The sequence below is a fragment of the Dermacentor albipictus genome, chromosome 1 (genome assembly GCF_038994185.2).
Source record: "Dermacentor albipictus isolate Rhodes 1998 colony chromosome 1, USDA_Dalb.pri_finalv2, whole genome shotgun sequence".
Lineage (NCBI taxonomy): Eukaryota > Metazoa > Arthropoda > Arachnida > Ixodida > Ixodidae > Dermacentor > Dermacentor albipictus.
The window spans coordinates 378,832,995-378,846,878 of record NC_091821.1 but is presented as its reverse complement, the minus strand read 5'-3'; the positions used below and the strand labels follow the sequence as shown (position 1 = coordinate 378,846,878).

Genomic DNA, 13,884 nt, shown 5'->3' with positions numbered 1-13,884 from the left:
AATTATACAAAATTTGAACTAACGAAAGTCAGAAAGAAATCACTCGGTTAAGGCGCGTGTATGGTCCGACAACGAAAGTCAGAAAGAAATCACTCGGCTAAGGCGCGTGTATAGTCCGACAAGGTGTGAGCGCGCGCGCACAGATGCTACGTCACATTGGTGCGAACAACGTTTATAGTTCGAAGCACTGGCGCAGCTAATGTAACCGGAAGCGGTCAACATGGTCCGACGTGCCCAACGTCAAGATGGCTCTTGCTCCATCCACGTGTTCGTTGAGCCAATTAGCACGGAGAAAAAAAAATTGTGCAGTTTTGTTCGAAAAGGAAGGCATCGATTGCAATATCAAATTAGTAGACAGCTATATGAAGTAAGGATAGTAGTTTTATCAGCTTTATAAACTTGTAAACATTCGCTCAGTAACTAATCATCCCCCCTCCCTCCCCCTCACCTCCATGCCTCACATACGCGACAGGAAAGGACACGCATCCGCACAGCCTTCCTCGCTCGAGCATGCGAGATTTAGCTGCGCTCACTGGCTCACTCTCGCATGCTTTCTATCACACATACAGCATAACGCGCATGGCGACGATTTTATCGCCTTTGAGCTTTTATACGGAACCTCCCGGGAAAGAAGCGACCTGCAACAGAGGCATGGCCATGTATGGCCAGGCGCAAACGTGTCCATCTCCAGTCAAGCCTAAACAAAGAACCACAGATGGAAAAAGGGATGCTGCGCAGCCCGCGCGGCGACGCCAGCATTGCCCATGTGCTCCCACGCACAAGCACTCTCCCCATCTACGATGGTGTGGAGTTCGAATTATCGGTGGCAGTGCGGATTTCAGTGTGAATTAGCGGGATGTGTTACATATTGCTTTCAATAGTATGCTGGATGACCTGCGGCAGCTACTTTGAATTATCCGAAATTTCAAATTAACGAGTTGTAAATTAACGACCTTTTACTGTTTGTTATTATTAACAGTTGGGTCTCTACACATTGCTTTTGTCAGTTGCATTGTAAGTCTGTTGCATCATTAGTCAACATGCTCCCCAGAATATGCGTTCATGCACTTGCCGATCCAGTTCAGATGGTGTTTGACCAGCATTTTTCCCAGTGCTGCTGTATATTGAGATCTGTGTTGGCAAGAAAGTGAATGGTTGTGTTGAAACTGCCTTTGCAGAGCATCATGGATGAGAAGGAGGATGTCTCGGCATGCCCAAGCCCAGCGCCAGGCCAGACGACACCCTCGTTTCCTCGTCAGCACAGGGCCCTGACTCCTAGGCTTAGCTTGTCGGAGGGAGATAATATCTCCCTCACTCCTAAGCACAGCAAGGGCTCTAAGTTTCCACTGGGTGCGTCCTTGCTTTCTGTAAAACACGTGGTATGAGCTTCTTCTAAATACATGCTTATTGGAAAATGTAGTGGCCCTATAAACAGCTGTAAGGCTGTTTCTATGGCCACTACAATAATACAACACAAGGCATTGTATTGTTGCGATAGCAATTATATAGACAATTCCACGCGCATTTCCACCATCGGCATCGGCGCCCTACGCTGCATGTGCAAGTGAAAGTGTGTGAGGGGAGCAGACGACCGCAGCTCAATCTCACCCGTGCAAAAGGGAGGAGAGCGGGTAGGAAGCGTGCCGTCTTTCATCGCGCGCGAGGCACCCAACGTTGCGAGGCACCAGGGGAACGGGTGGGAGGGGTGGGAGGGGTGGCATTATAGTCCAGCTGCAACTGCGTATGTGGCGGTTGCGTGTGGTCGTGCGGCTGTATCTTGAGAGCGATATGTGTTGCGGGTGGAGTCTAGGTGCGGTGACCGCTCGTGGCGTGGTGCGTGCTGTGTGTTCTCGGTGTTCAGTTTGCGTTGAAACGATAGACAGCGCCAAGGTCACTTCGCTCTCTGCTGCTGCTGCAGAGCTTGCTCACGCCAGAATTTCGACAGCGAGTGCAAGTGGTCATTGAGTGGGATGTGTTGTGTGTGTTATGCACACTGACACCATGCTTGGTAATTTAGTTAGCAAGCGAAAGTTTACAGAAAGTTTAAGATATGCCTGATAAAAGTACTAGCCTTTCTTTGTATGGCTGTCTGCTAATTTGTTATCGCAATTGATGCTTCACCTTTCTGGCGAAATGGTCACTTTATTTTTGTACTTGTGCCTTATTTTCACAAGCAGACTATCTAGCACTCCAAACAGTTGCTTTACACATACACCTGCGCTTAACACTCTTCATGTGTGCATGCACAATTTTCTTTACTTGTTCATGTCATGTGGAACTTGTATATTACAGCTTTAAATTGAGTGCAGTTTCCAAAACAGAAAAAATAAATGCTATGCCATCTTAAAAAAGAGCATTGGTAATACAGATTCATTTTGTTTAATGTGTAACAGCAGTTTGATCTTTCTCATTAACTGTTTATTGGTGAAAGCTCCTCTACAGACCAGTTCAGAAACATGATAATGAAGATTGTGGTTTAATTGACTTACTTGCACTTGATAGCAGCAAGTGGTTGAATCTTAGAACTAAAAAAGCTGTGCGAGTTGGAGAGGATGGAGGTTTTGAAAAGTCAGGTGTAGAAAACATGGACACATGACATTTGCATTGTCCGCTTCTTTTCTATTATGTCCATTTTCCTTATGCCGAACTTTTCGAACCAGAAATGGTTAATGGTAATCATAGGAAGTATTATAACTTATATGTTTCGCTCATGTTTCATTCTTATATGATATTACAGTTCTTAGTGTATCATTTCTACACTGGTTTGAGTGACCCTCTCCATGCAGTGGGATGGCTGAAAGGAGATCGAAAAAGCGATACAGGAGAAGAAGAGTGTGGGAGCTCTCCTGGAGGTGTCGGTCTGGACACATCACCAAACACAGCCGAACGTCTCATTCGACGTTCGAGTGGCATGAACCGCACACCCAAGATGCCACCCAAGTCTGCCAGTCACATGAGCCTGACATTTTTACGTGCTCGCCGCCGTATGGAAGACCAGTTGACCAAGCTGGGCTTTGGTCGGAGTAAGAGCAAGCATGGCAGCTTCGAAGAGCCCCCTGGTGAGGGCAATGGCACATGCCTGTAGATTCTTTTTTTTTGGATTTTGATATTTTGGCAAAAAGCTTGTTTTCGGCAAGCTTAAGCAGCGTGAAAGAATGAAGGCAACAATACACGTACACAAAGGACCAGCACTGGTCCTGTGCGTACGTATCTTTGTCCTCGTCTTTTCGTGCTGTTTAAACTTGCAATGTGTCTCGCCAACTTGCTCGACCAGAAGTACTCATCTTTCATGTTCGCACAAGAAAGTGGGTTAATAGGAGCTCTTTTTTGCTGTTCCTCTAGTGCAAGGATTTACAGTTTCAGTTGTCACCTCATTGCTTCCACAGGGCAGGAACCTACTTGCTCTGATCTGTGTGCTAGCAAGAACCAGAAAATTTCAGTAACGTCTATCGTTTGCTTATTTTTTAAGATGGGTTGCAGAAATGTTACATTGCACCTAGCTTCAGTGTACTCATGATTGCAAAAGTTTTCAGGGCCCACTGGATTGGTGCGATGATGACAACCACAACAACAACGACCATTTTTTTACGCAGCTGATGTGCCTGCTGTAGAAATGAAAGATGCAGTGTATACACTTCTTGGTGCTATATGGCCACATTGCACTCTGAAATGTTTGGCTTAGTCATCGCAGCATCAAAGAAACTTATTCACAACTTCTGGGCTCCAAAAACTCTTGTAGTTGGTTGTGCATCTGGAGGCTGATGTTGCTGTCTTGCTTAATTGAGATGTGGTCATCTGTCAGATATGTGCATCAATGAAATATGTCAAACATTAAAACACGAATGGGTAGCAGATTTTTCAGATCTATAAGCACAGGTCAATTTTTTTTTGATACACTTGCAGCCCAATGGGCATCTCACTAAAGCTAGATATTAGACACATAGTTATTGTTCTGTTGAATACAAATTTATTCAGTGTGAGAGAAACTCATATCATATGCTTCCAGGTTCGTGAAGAGCTGGATATATTCAGACCTCTTGTATAATGGCAAGTGCATTTGCTGCAGTGTATTACTGTTCATGACATGGTGACCAGCAGATTGTTGAAACAGTAATGAAATGTGCAGTTCTTTCATTTTCTTTTCTTTAATTTGTAGTGCATGTATAGATTACTATAGCAGTTACTAGTTACAAGCCTGAAATGAAAAAAATTTCATCCACGTAAATTGTAGCACAATGCTACAAAGGGTGGATCCCAGACCAGGACGAATTTTTATTCAACTGCAACACTTACTTTCTGACAAATCCGTGCGGGTTTCCTTTTAGCTTCGTGCTACATTTCAGGTGGATGACAACTTTCACGTACTTTCGTCCACCTTGTGGGCTTCCGCAGGGCTGATTTGCCATATTCTGGTTACGGACCTGCAATGTATGGTTACTGCTCTGCTTGACTTTCTGTTTTGGGATGAGTATAGCACTATGTTTTGGTCAGTGCAGCTGTGCTGTAAAGCCAACTTGACATTTTTGAAAAGGTTCTGTGAAATACCTGCTCCACATGGCTGGGAGTCAGCTTTGGTCACATCGCTATTGGGCTTTGAACTTAGCTGCCAAGTGATGCACTTCATAATATTTTGTGAAGTATTGCAGTGGTGACAGGTTAAGAGAAAGGTGACAACCTTCAGGTACTTCATAGTGCAAGAATTGTCATTGAATATTTCAGTCATTTAGTTTTGTTCACCTGTTGCCTGTATCTTGATGAGTTTCTGGTGCATATTGAAGCCAGGGTCATCATGTTGTTACGGGCAAAAGAGAGGTTTAAAATATATTTACAGGGTATTTACAACGCTTCCACTGGCATACAAGCCATACAAGATGGAAGACAGTCTGCACAATATTAGTGAGCATTGTTGTTTTCTGCACTGTCCTCTCTTCGTCTCTGGAAGTGCTTGGTAACATTGCCCCCGGGGGGGGTGAAGGCGCCATCCCAGTGCTTGCTAGATCATCCGAGTGGGATCGCTTGTGGTGGGTGGCATGGACGACATTGGTGAAAGGTTGAGACATGGTGAAATTGAGAGGCGTGATTCCATATGTGACATCGGTCATTTGGCGCAAGACACAGTATGGGCCAGAGTAAGACGAAATCAACTTTTTGCAAAGGCCAACTCACTGCGACGGTGTCCAAAGAAGGACCATATCACCAGCGCTGAAGTGGGCATCGCGGTAGTGGACATCATAGAAGCATCGTTGCTTTTCCTGCGAAGCGGTAAGGTGCAGGCGTGCAATGTGGCGCACCTCCATAGCTCTGAAGATGGCATCACGGGTGTATTGTGACAATGTGTCAAGAACAGCAGGAAGGTGTGTGTCAAATGGCAGTGTGGGATTTCTTCTGTACAAGAGATAAAAATGGAGAAAAAACCTGCAGAATCACGTCAGGCGGAATTATAGGCAAATGTTACGAAGAGCAGAGCGATGTCCCAGTCATGTTGATAGGGCGAAACATACATAGCAAGCATGTCTTTGATAGTTATATTAAGACGCTCTGTGAGGCCGTTGGTCTGAAAGTGGTATGCTGTTGTAAATTTGTGTCTTGTAGTGCAGGAGTGCAAAAGGTCTTGGACAACCTTTGACATGAAATAATGGTCCTGGTGTATGAGGAGCTGTCGAGGAGCGCCGTGGTGAAGTATAATGTCTTGGAGGAGGTAGTCGGCAACGTCGGTTTCACAGCTAGTTGGGAGAGCCAGAGTGATCGCATACCGCATCACGTATTTCTGCAGGCAGACAGTGGGACAGGGCCAAGAAGATCAAGACCAACCCTAAAGAATGGCTGCGATGGTATGTCAAGGGTTTGAAGATGGCCAGCTAGAAGTACTGCTGGTTTCTTGTGGTGCTGGGATTGCTCACAGGAAGTGATGCAATGGCTGACGAAATGGTAAATACCAGGCCAAAAGAAGCAATGCAAGACATGGTCATATATCCTTGAGACTCCGAGGTGACCCACGGTAGGCTCATCATGTAGCTTTGGGAGGACAGTTTGATGCATATCTGTAGGTGTAACTAAGAGCAGTCCAGGACCATCGGGGTGCACTGTTGTTTGGTGCAAGATGCCATCCTGCTGCACAAACATACACAGAGAAAGGGAAGGTGTCTCAGAAGTCAGCCGGAGAATTCGGTCTCTCAAGTAGGGGTCACGGTGTTGATAATTTTCAGCGTTCTGAAATGCAGTAAGGGACAGCATGCAGGTAGACTCGCAGCTGTCGGGAAGCTTCGGTGGGTCTACTGGATGGCGCGACAAGCAATCAGCATCTTCATGCAATCAGCTGCTCTTATGCACAGCTGATATGAGTACTCTTGGAGTCGGAGCCTACCGACTGAGATGTCCAGTAGGGATGAAAGCCAGCATAAGGCATGATGGTTGGTGATAACTGAATTGCCGGCCGTACAAGTAGGGGCAAAATTTACCCACTGCTCAAACGAGGACAAGGCACTCGCGTTCAGTTATGGAGTAATTGCAGTTCGCTTAGGACAGAAGATGGCTACCATAAGCAATAACACAACATCGCTGGCAACATTGCAACATCGCTGGCTCTGAGCCACAACAGCGTTGATTCCATGACCACTGGCATCGGTGTCAATCGTCCGTTGGAGCGGTCGCGTCAAAATGGGTGAGAACTGGTGGTCAAGTGAGCTGCTCAGTAAGCTCAGTGAACGCAGTAGCTTGTTCAGGACCCCAGACAAATATCGCGTCTTTTTTTAGAAGTTCTGTGAGAGGATGTGCATGTTAGCGAAATTGTATACAAACCGGCAGAAGTGTGAGCAGAGCCCACAAAGCTTCAAACGTCATTTGTGCAAGTCAGCACGGAAAATTCTCGATGGGACGCACTTTCTCTGGCTTGGGGCAGACACCGGAAAAATCGATGAAGTGTTCGAGCACAGTAAACTGCCAGCGACTGATGTGACATTTTGGTGATTTGAGGTGAAGCCCAGCCTTGCAGAGAACAGAAAGAATTGTCGAAAGACTCTTGAGGGGCATGGAAAAAGCTGGTGAAAAGGCCAATAACGTTATCGAGGTAGCACAGGCAGATTGACCTCTTAAAGCCATGAAGGAGAGCATCCATCATACATTCAAGTGTAGCCGGGGCATTACATAACCCGAATGGCATCACTTTAAATTGATAGAGGCCATCAGGTGTAATAAAAGCGGCCTTCACTGTCCATGTCGTCAACTGCAATCTGCCTCTACACAGAGTGAAGGTCTATCGAAGAAAAATATTTTGCATCATGTAAACAATCGAGGGCATTATCTATGTGCGGCAGCAGATACATGTCTTTTTTTGTTGCTTTGTTGAGATGATGACAGTCGACACAAAAGCGCCAGCTGTCATCCTTCTTTCTTACGAGGGCGACTGGGGAAGCCCAAGGGCTACAAGAAGGCTGAAAGTTATCTCGAGCAAGCATCTTGTCGACTTCCTTCTATATGACTTAGTGCTCACTAGGGGAGACGCGGTAGGGCCATTGGTGAATTGGGCTGGCGTCACTGTTTTGTATCTGATGTTTCACAATGGACGTTTTACCCAGTGGCCGGTCATCGAGACAGAAAATGTCCCGGCACGAGGCGAGAAGGCAAGAAAGTGTGTCCGCATGGTGGGCTGGGAGGTCAGGAGTGATCATTGTCATGAAAGGTTCTAATGCTCAAGTTGTAGGGCCTGAACCAGCAGAGGTAGGCAGTGCAGTATCACCATTTAAGGCAGAAATATGGTAGTCTGAAGCTGGGGCCATGCTTGCAAGAGATATGCCCTGAGGTAGCACTTGATGGCAGAGGCTGAAATTCACCACAGGAAGACAAGTGGCATTGTTTTTTATGCAGACGACTGTGTGGGGAAATGCGACATTCTGCGACAGGAGGATGGTGGCTACGGGTAACACGACACAGCTGCCGTCGGCGACAGGTAGGCCGGGTGAAACTGCAATATAGGTCACGGCTCGGTGAGGTTGGCGAATGTAAATGGTGGAACATAGTCGACTCGGCGTAGGATCAGGAGGGTCAATGCCATACGGCAGGGCGAGTTGGACAACACCCACAGAGCAGTCAGTAACGGCCGAATGTGCTGACTGAAAATCAAGGCATAAAATGATTTCGTGGGGGCACTGCCCCAAGACATAAAACAGAAGTATGGTGTCCGGCTACAGTGACATGGGTGGCACACATCCCAGTGAACGCTGGAGTTCCAGCGTCAGAAACGTAGATGACACCGAGTGGAGCAGGAGTTGGGACTTTCTTTAGGTGTATATGGAGGTTCGAGTTCATAACTTATATGTGTGGTCCTGTGTCAATCAGTGCTGTTACAGGTATCCTGCCCACGTCCATGTTGAGGAGGTTGTGATGACCAGGCAGTGTAAGCGGGGGAATTTTGGGTCGGTTCATGTCGTCATGGCAGGCTCACCTCTTGGAGCTTTGGTTGGTAAAAACTTTTATTGAGTGTTCTGCAGTTTGATGACCTGGGCTTAGGTCTCCCACATTGGGATGTCCAGGCTTTGCCTAGTCACTGCCTTGCAGGCCTGCTAGATGGCCCAGATTTGGTCAGCGAACCTGGAGCTGTGCGGGGAATCGGCCCACCTCGCCAAGAGAACATAAGGATTAATGCCTTTAGTCTTTGCCTCACATTCCCAGAGCATGTGTCTTGGTGTAGCAGGTTCTAAACTGCAGACCTTGCAGGTGCTGTTGTGATAGATCTCAGGGAAGAATCTACGATATGCTAGCGGGTTAGGATAGTATCAGTTTGTAGTTGTCACCAGGTGGTCGCATTGGCTCTGCATAGCTTGTTGTTAGTTGGAGAGAAACATCATCGTGCCAGATAGAAAGCCTTAGTTATTTCATTGTAGCTCGTTAGCCTGTCCTTGTCTATGTCAACCTCTAAGGCTGTTCCGTGATGGTCCATTATGTCGTGTGCAGCAGCGTGCGCTATCTCATTAAGGTTAGTAAGTTTAGGACAGACTGCGTCCATGTGGGTGGGGACCAGATGACAGGGATAGAAGTTTCCCGAGCTTGAATTGTGTTTTGGAGAATCCTGAAAGCTTCTAGTGGAATTCTTCCATTGGCGTAATTTCAGACTGCTGTGCACGAGTTGCTCAGGATAACTTGTGTTTCTATGTCAACCATAGCCATAGAGCTGCGCCCGTTAGTTTTTCTGGGGAGCAACGGGAGTAAGAAGGAGACAGAGAGCGACGAGGCAGAGGCGAGTGGGAAAGACGTGGGCGTGGTGAAGGGGAACAGTTAGGTCGTGCGGGCAGAGATGTTGGAGCAGTGTCTTTTTGGATATGTGCCGGTGGGCGAGGACTACCAGGCTAGCGCCGGGTATTTCGATAGCTCAGCCAAGCCTGCGATTTCCAAGAACTGTGACAATGGCGAGAAATATGTCCAACACATCCACAGCAGAAGCAGATAGGCCTGTCATCAGAAGTGTGCCATTCCTCCGGGTTTCAATAACGAAGACGAGCGTACGAACTTCATGGTAGACTGGGTATGCTGGGTGAGGGGTACATTGGTTTGTTGGCAGGGCAAAGTGACTGGAGTTTGATGTTAGCCAATTCTTGCCATACATCGATCTTGCTGAGGGATATCATTGTGTATTATTGTAGGAACTGGAGAGGCAGCTTCAGTCTCCGAGTGGACGATGCGCACAGTACTGTTGGATGCAGCCAGCACGGGTGGGAGACTGAGGTTCTTGTAGGTAGATGTGGCAGCCGTGTTAGGAAGGAGAGAAAAGCGGTGGGCAATGCAATGCTTTTGGCTTCTTCAAGGATAGGATAGGAATAAACTTTATTTGTCGAACGGTTGTTGATGTTGGTGCCCGGGGCTAGGCTGCCAGGGGTCCATCAACCGAGGAAAATCTTTCGAGATCCCCGGCAACGGCCCTGGCCCGCTGGACGGCCCACTCCTGGTCTTCGGGTGCCTCGCTGAGGAGGGCGGCTTGCCATCTCTCAGCGAGGCGCCCCGCTTCAGAGGGTTCTGCTCTTGTATTCCCCCTTCCTCTTTGTCCTTGTTCCACGTGGCGTCGGCATTCCCAAAGCACATGGGCCATATCGGCCCGTTCGTGCTCGCACCACGGGCAGCCGGGCGACGGGTGCAGCGTGCGCCACAGGCGGTGCAGGTGGTAGGGGTTGGTGAAAGTGCCCGTCTGCAACCGTCTCAGGTCGACTGCCTGGGACCTGTCTAGGCGCCCGTGGGGTTGCGGATATTTTCTTCGTTCTTTCCTATAGTGACCAAGCACCTCCCGGTACGTTGCCGGAAACTCCTTGAAATCGCAGTCGGCGTCCTCGTGATACCCAGCTCCGTCCGCCACGATTTGTGTTGTATTGGTAACAACAGCGGCCGCGCCAGACGGGGTGGCAGCCGCCGTCGCCGTCACTCCTCCGCTGGGGTCCCGCACAACAACGGCAGCAGCTGCCCTCTGGGTGACCGCGTCGCGGCGGGTAAGCTGCCTCGCGACAAGGTGGGCGCGTTCGTTGTGGTTGGGTGGAGTGTCGTTGCGTCTTCGGCCGTTAGCATTGTTAGTGTCATTATTGTCGTGGCTGTTGTTGTTACTGCCAAGCTCCCCGACGTGCGCGGGGAACCACTTGAGGGACTTGTTTGTAATCGTGCCGGATCCGAAGTCCCCGGCCCGGGCGTTGAGCATGCGTGCCACATCCGCGGACACCCAACCTTTGGTGTAATTCCGAATCGCTGATTTGGAGTCGCTGATGATAAGGTTATCCTCCGCACCTCCGTGGAGTACCGCAAGGGCTATGGCCATCTCTTCCGCTGCTTCGGCCGACGGCAGCCTCGCTGATGCCGTGACTCGGATCGTTCCCTTTGTATCTACGACTGCCATGGAGAAGGCGGGCGCCGCTGCCGTCGGCCGGCCGTGTCGATGTTGCCGTTGTTGCTGCTGCCGTTTTTGTCGTAGTAGCAGTAGTGGTGGTGGTGCTGGTAACTGCGGTTCGTCTCGCACATTCCCTTGTAGCGGCGGTGGTGGTCGACGTTCCTCGTCGCCATCAGAGTCACCGACTGGCCGCGGGTACCTGGCTGCATCGACGAAGAGGACGCCTTCTTGTCTTCCATGCTTCTCGAGGATTGCTACCGCCCTGCGTATACGTCTTTGCACGTCATGCAGCGGGTGCATATTCTTCGGCATGTTTTCCGTCTGTATGGCGTCCCTGACTTTCGGTAGCAGTGATTCTTTCAGTCCACGCGCCTCGTGATATCGAATCCCGAGCAAGTCTAGGATTCATCTTCCCGTTGCGGTGCTCGACAGCCTCTCCAGCTGCGCGATTCTCTGCGCCTCGGCGATCTCCTCGAGCGTGTTGTGTACGCCCAACTCGAGGAGCCTGTGGGTTGGCGTGTACTGGGGCACTCCCAGGGCGGTCTTGAACGCCCTGCGGATCGCCACGTTCAGCTTGTCGGTTTCGCTCCTGTTCCAGTCGGCATATGCGGCGATGTACGCTATGTGGCTCAGCGCGTACGCCTGTATCAGCCTCGTAACGTTGTGTTCTTTCATTCCTTTCCTCTTGTTCGCGACCCGCCGCACGAGGTGTGTGGCGGCGGCCACTTTCTTCTGCAGTCGGGCAACCAGCTCGCGGTTGGCACCGTTCTCTTCCAGCCACAGGCCGAGCACTCGCAACTTGGACACCGTCGGTATTCGGGTCCCCTCCCTCGTCGTGACGCAGACGCCCAAACGACGAGCGTCTAGCACGGCCTGCGGAAGGGGCCCTTTCTTGCGCGGCCTGTGGAGCAGGATCTCCGACTTGTCGGGTGAGCAGACGAGTCCCTTGTCCTCGAGGTGCCGTTCCACCTCCCGGACGGCCCGCTGCAGTCGGTCTTCCATTTCGCTGACGCTCGTGTTCTCCGTGGTCCACACCGTCACGTCATCTGCGTATATCGTATGATTGATGCCCTCTATCGCGTCAAGGCGCTCCGGCAGGCCGATCATGACGAGATTGAAAAGCATGGGGGAGAGTACGGAGCCCTGCGGCGTTCCCGCACCACCCATTCGGACCGTTCGTGGTGAGGCCTCGTCAATCTTGACTGTCGCCTCGCGGTCATTCAGGAAGCTGCTGACATATCAGTGGAACCTCGCCCCGAGATCAAGTCGGCTGATCTTGTCCAGTATGGCCATGTGCTTCACAGTGTCGAAGGCGCTCTTGAGGTCTAGCCCGAGTAGGGCACGCACGTGTGTGCTCGGAGCATTCACGACCTGTTCCTTGATCTGCAGCATGGCGTCCTGCATTGAAAGTCCCTTCCGGAAACCGATGATGTGGGTGCCGAAGGCGTCCTGCTTCTCGAGCAGCGTCGTCACCCTGTTAAGGCAGGCATGCTCCATCACTTTCCCGACGCAGGACGTGAGAGAGATCGGCCGCATGTTTCGGACCTCCAGTGGTTTGCCCGGCTTTGGTATCAGTATAACGTCCGCGGTCTTCCACTCTTGCGGAATTTGGCCCTCCTTCCAGCACGCGTTGATGTACTCGCAGAGCTTCTCGATGCCGTCGTCGTTCAGGTTTCTCAGGATTTTGTTGGTGATCCTGTCAGGACCGGGCGCCGAGTTGGTCTTCAGTAGCTGGAGGACCGTTCTAATTTCCTGCACGGAAAAGTCCGCGTCGAGCTCCTCGTTGGGAGCCCCGCAGTACTCTGGGTGACTCTGCCCTTCCGGGCGTGCGAGGTGCGTCTGCACGATCTCTTCCGCGAAGGCCTCTGGGTCGTCCTTGTACTTGTGTCTCAGCTTGGCCATCTCTGTACGGGTCGCCGTTCTGGTGCTTGCCGGGTCGAGCAGGTGCCTGAGAATCTTCCAGGTGCGTCCAGCGCTCATGTTCCCGTTCATCGTGTCGCACAGCTCCTGCCATTCTTGCTCGCACAGGCGGGTGCAATGCGTCTCGATCTCCCGGTTGATTTCGGCGATCTTCTTGCGTATCTTCCTGTTGAGTTTTTGCCTACTCGCTCTTCGCTGCATGGATTTCTTGGCCGCAACAAGATGTGCCAGCTGGCTGTCCACTCTGGACGGTTGGGGAGCGCCGTCGCCCACGGCTCCGCGGGACCTGTCTGTCTCTTCTTTGGGTGGTTCTTGTCGCCAGTCCGTCCATTCGACCTCATCGGTGGCTTTCTCTACGTCCGCGAGTAGTACTCTGCACCATTCGCTGATGTCTTCGATCGGGCCCTCCTTCTTGTCTTGCTCTCTATTTTTCCGGAATCTGTCCCAGTCTACGATTCTCGCCTTTCGGCAGACGCCCTCTTCGCTTTCATCCTCTCCCACGGTCACGCACAGGATCCTGTGGTCACTCCCCAGGTCCTCGAAGGAGTTCGACCAAGTGACCACGCCCGCGCCTGACCAGACGGAGAGGTCGGGGGACGTGTCACGGCACACTCCCTGTCTGATCCTGGTGTGCGAAGCAGGTTCGTTGAGTACAGCCAGGCCGAGATCGTCCATCAGTCCGGCTAGCGTCTTCCCTTTCGGCGAGTCGGCTCCGTATCCCCATTGCGTGTGCGGCGCATTGAAGTCTCCGCATATCAGCAAGGGACTAGAGGCGGCCTTGGCCATCGCTTCGCGAAAGAGGGCGTCGAAAGTGTGAGTGCGGTATCTTTGCGAGGGGGAGCTATATAGGTTGAGCACGAAAAGCCCGGTTTTCCTACTTCCAATACTCGGCACGACTTCGATCAGTACATGGTCTATGTCCGACTCTTCGTGGAGCACGAGTTCGTGTTCGATGAAGGCCGTCCCGCGCTTAACCAGGGTGCACACCCTGACGTCCCTCCCCATGGATTCGTAGAGGGGACCGCACGTCACATAACCCGGGAGCTGGGCCCGATCGAAAGGTTCTTGCAAGGCAATCACGACAGGAAGTTTGTTATTGGCAAGCG

The 13,884-nt window shown here is 50.7% G+C and overlaps 1 protein-coding gene across 2 annotated transcripts in view; it reads left to right on the top strand.

Moving 5' to 3' along the window:
- unc80 (unc80, NALCN channel complex subunit) overlaps positions 1-13,884 on the top strand; it is a 167,587-nt gene that overhangs the window by 46,941 nt on the left and 106,762 nt on the right. For both annotated transcript variants that reach the window (XM_065429703.2, XM_065429704.2), the window contains exons 18-19: positions 1,179-1,350; positions 2,787-3,059. In XM_065429703.2, the coding sequence (XP_065285775.2) occupies positions 1,179-1,350; positions 2,787-3,059 (445 nt within the window). The remainder of the gene's footprint in view (positions 1-1,178; positions 1,351-2,786; positions 3,060-13,884) is intronic.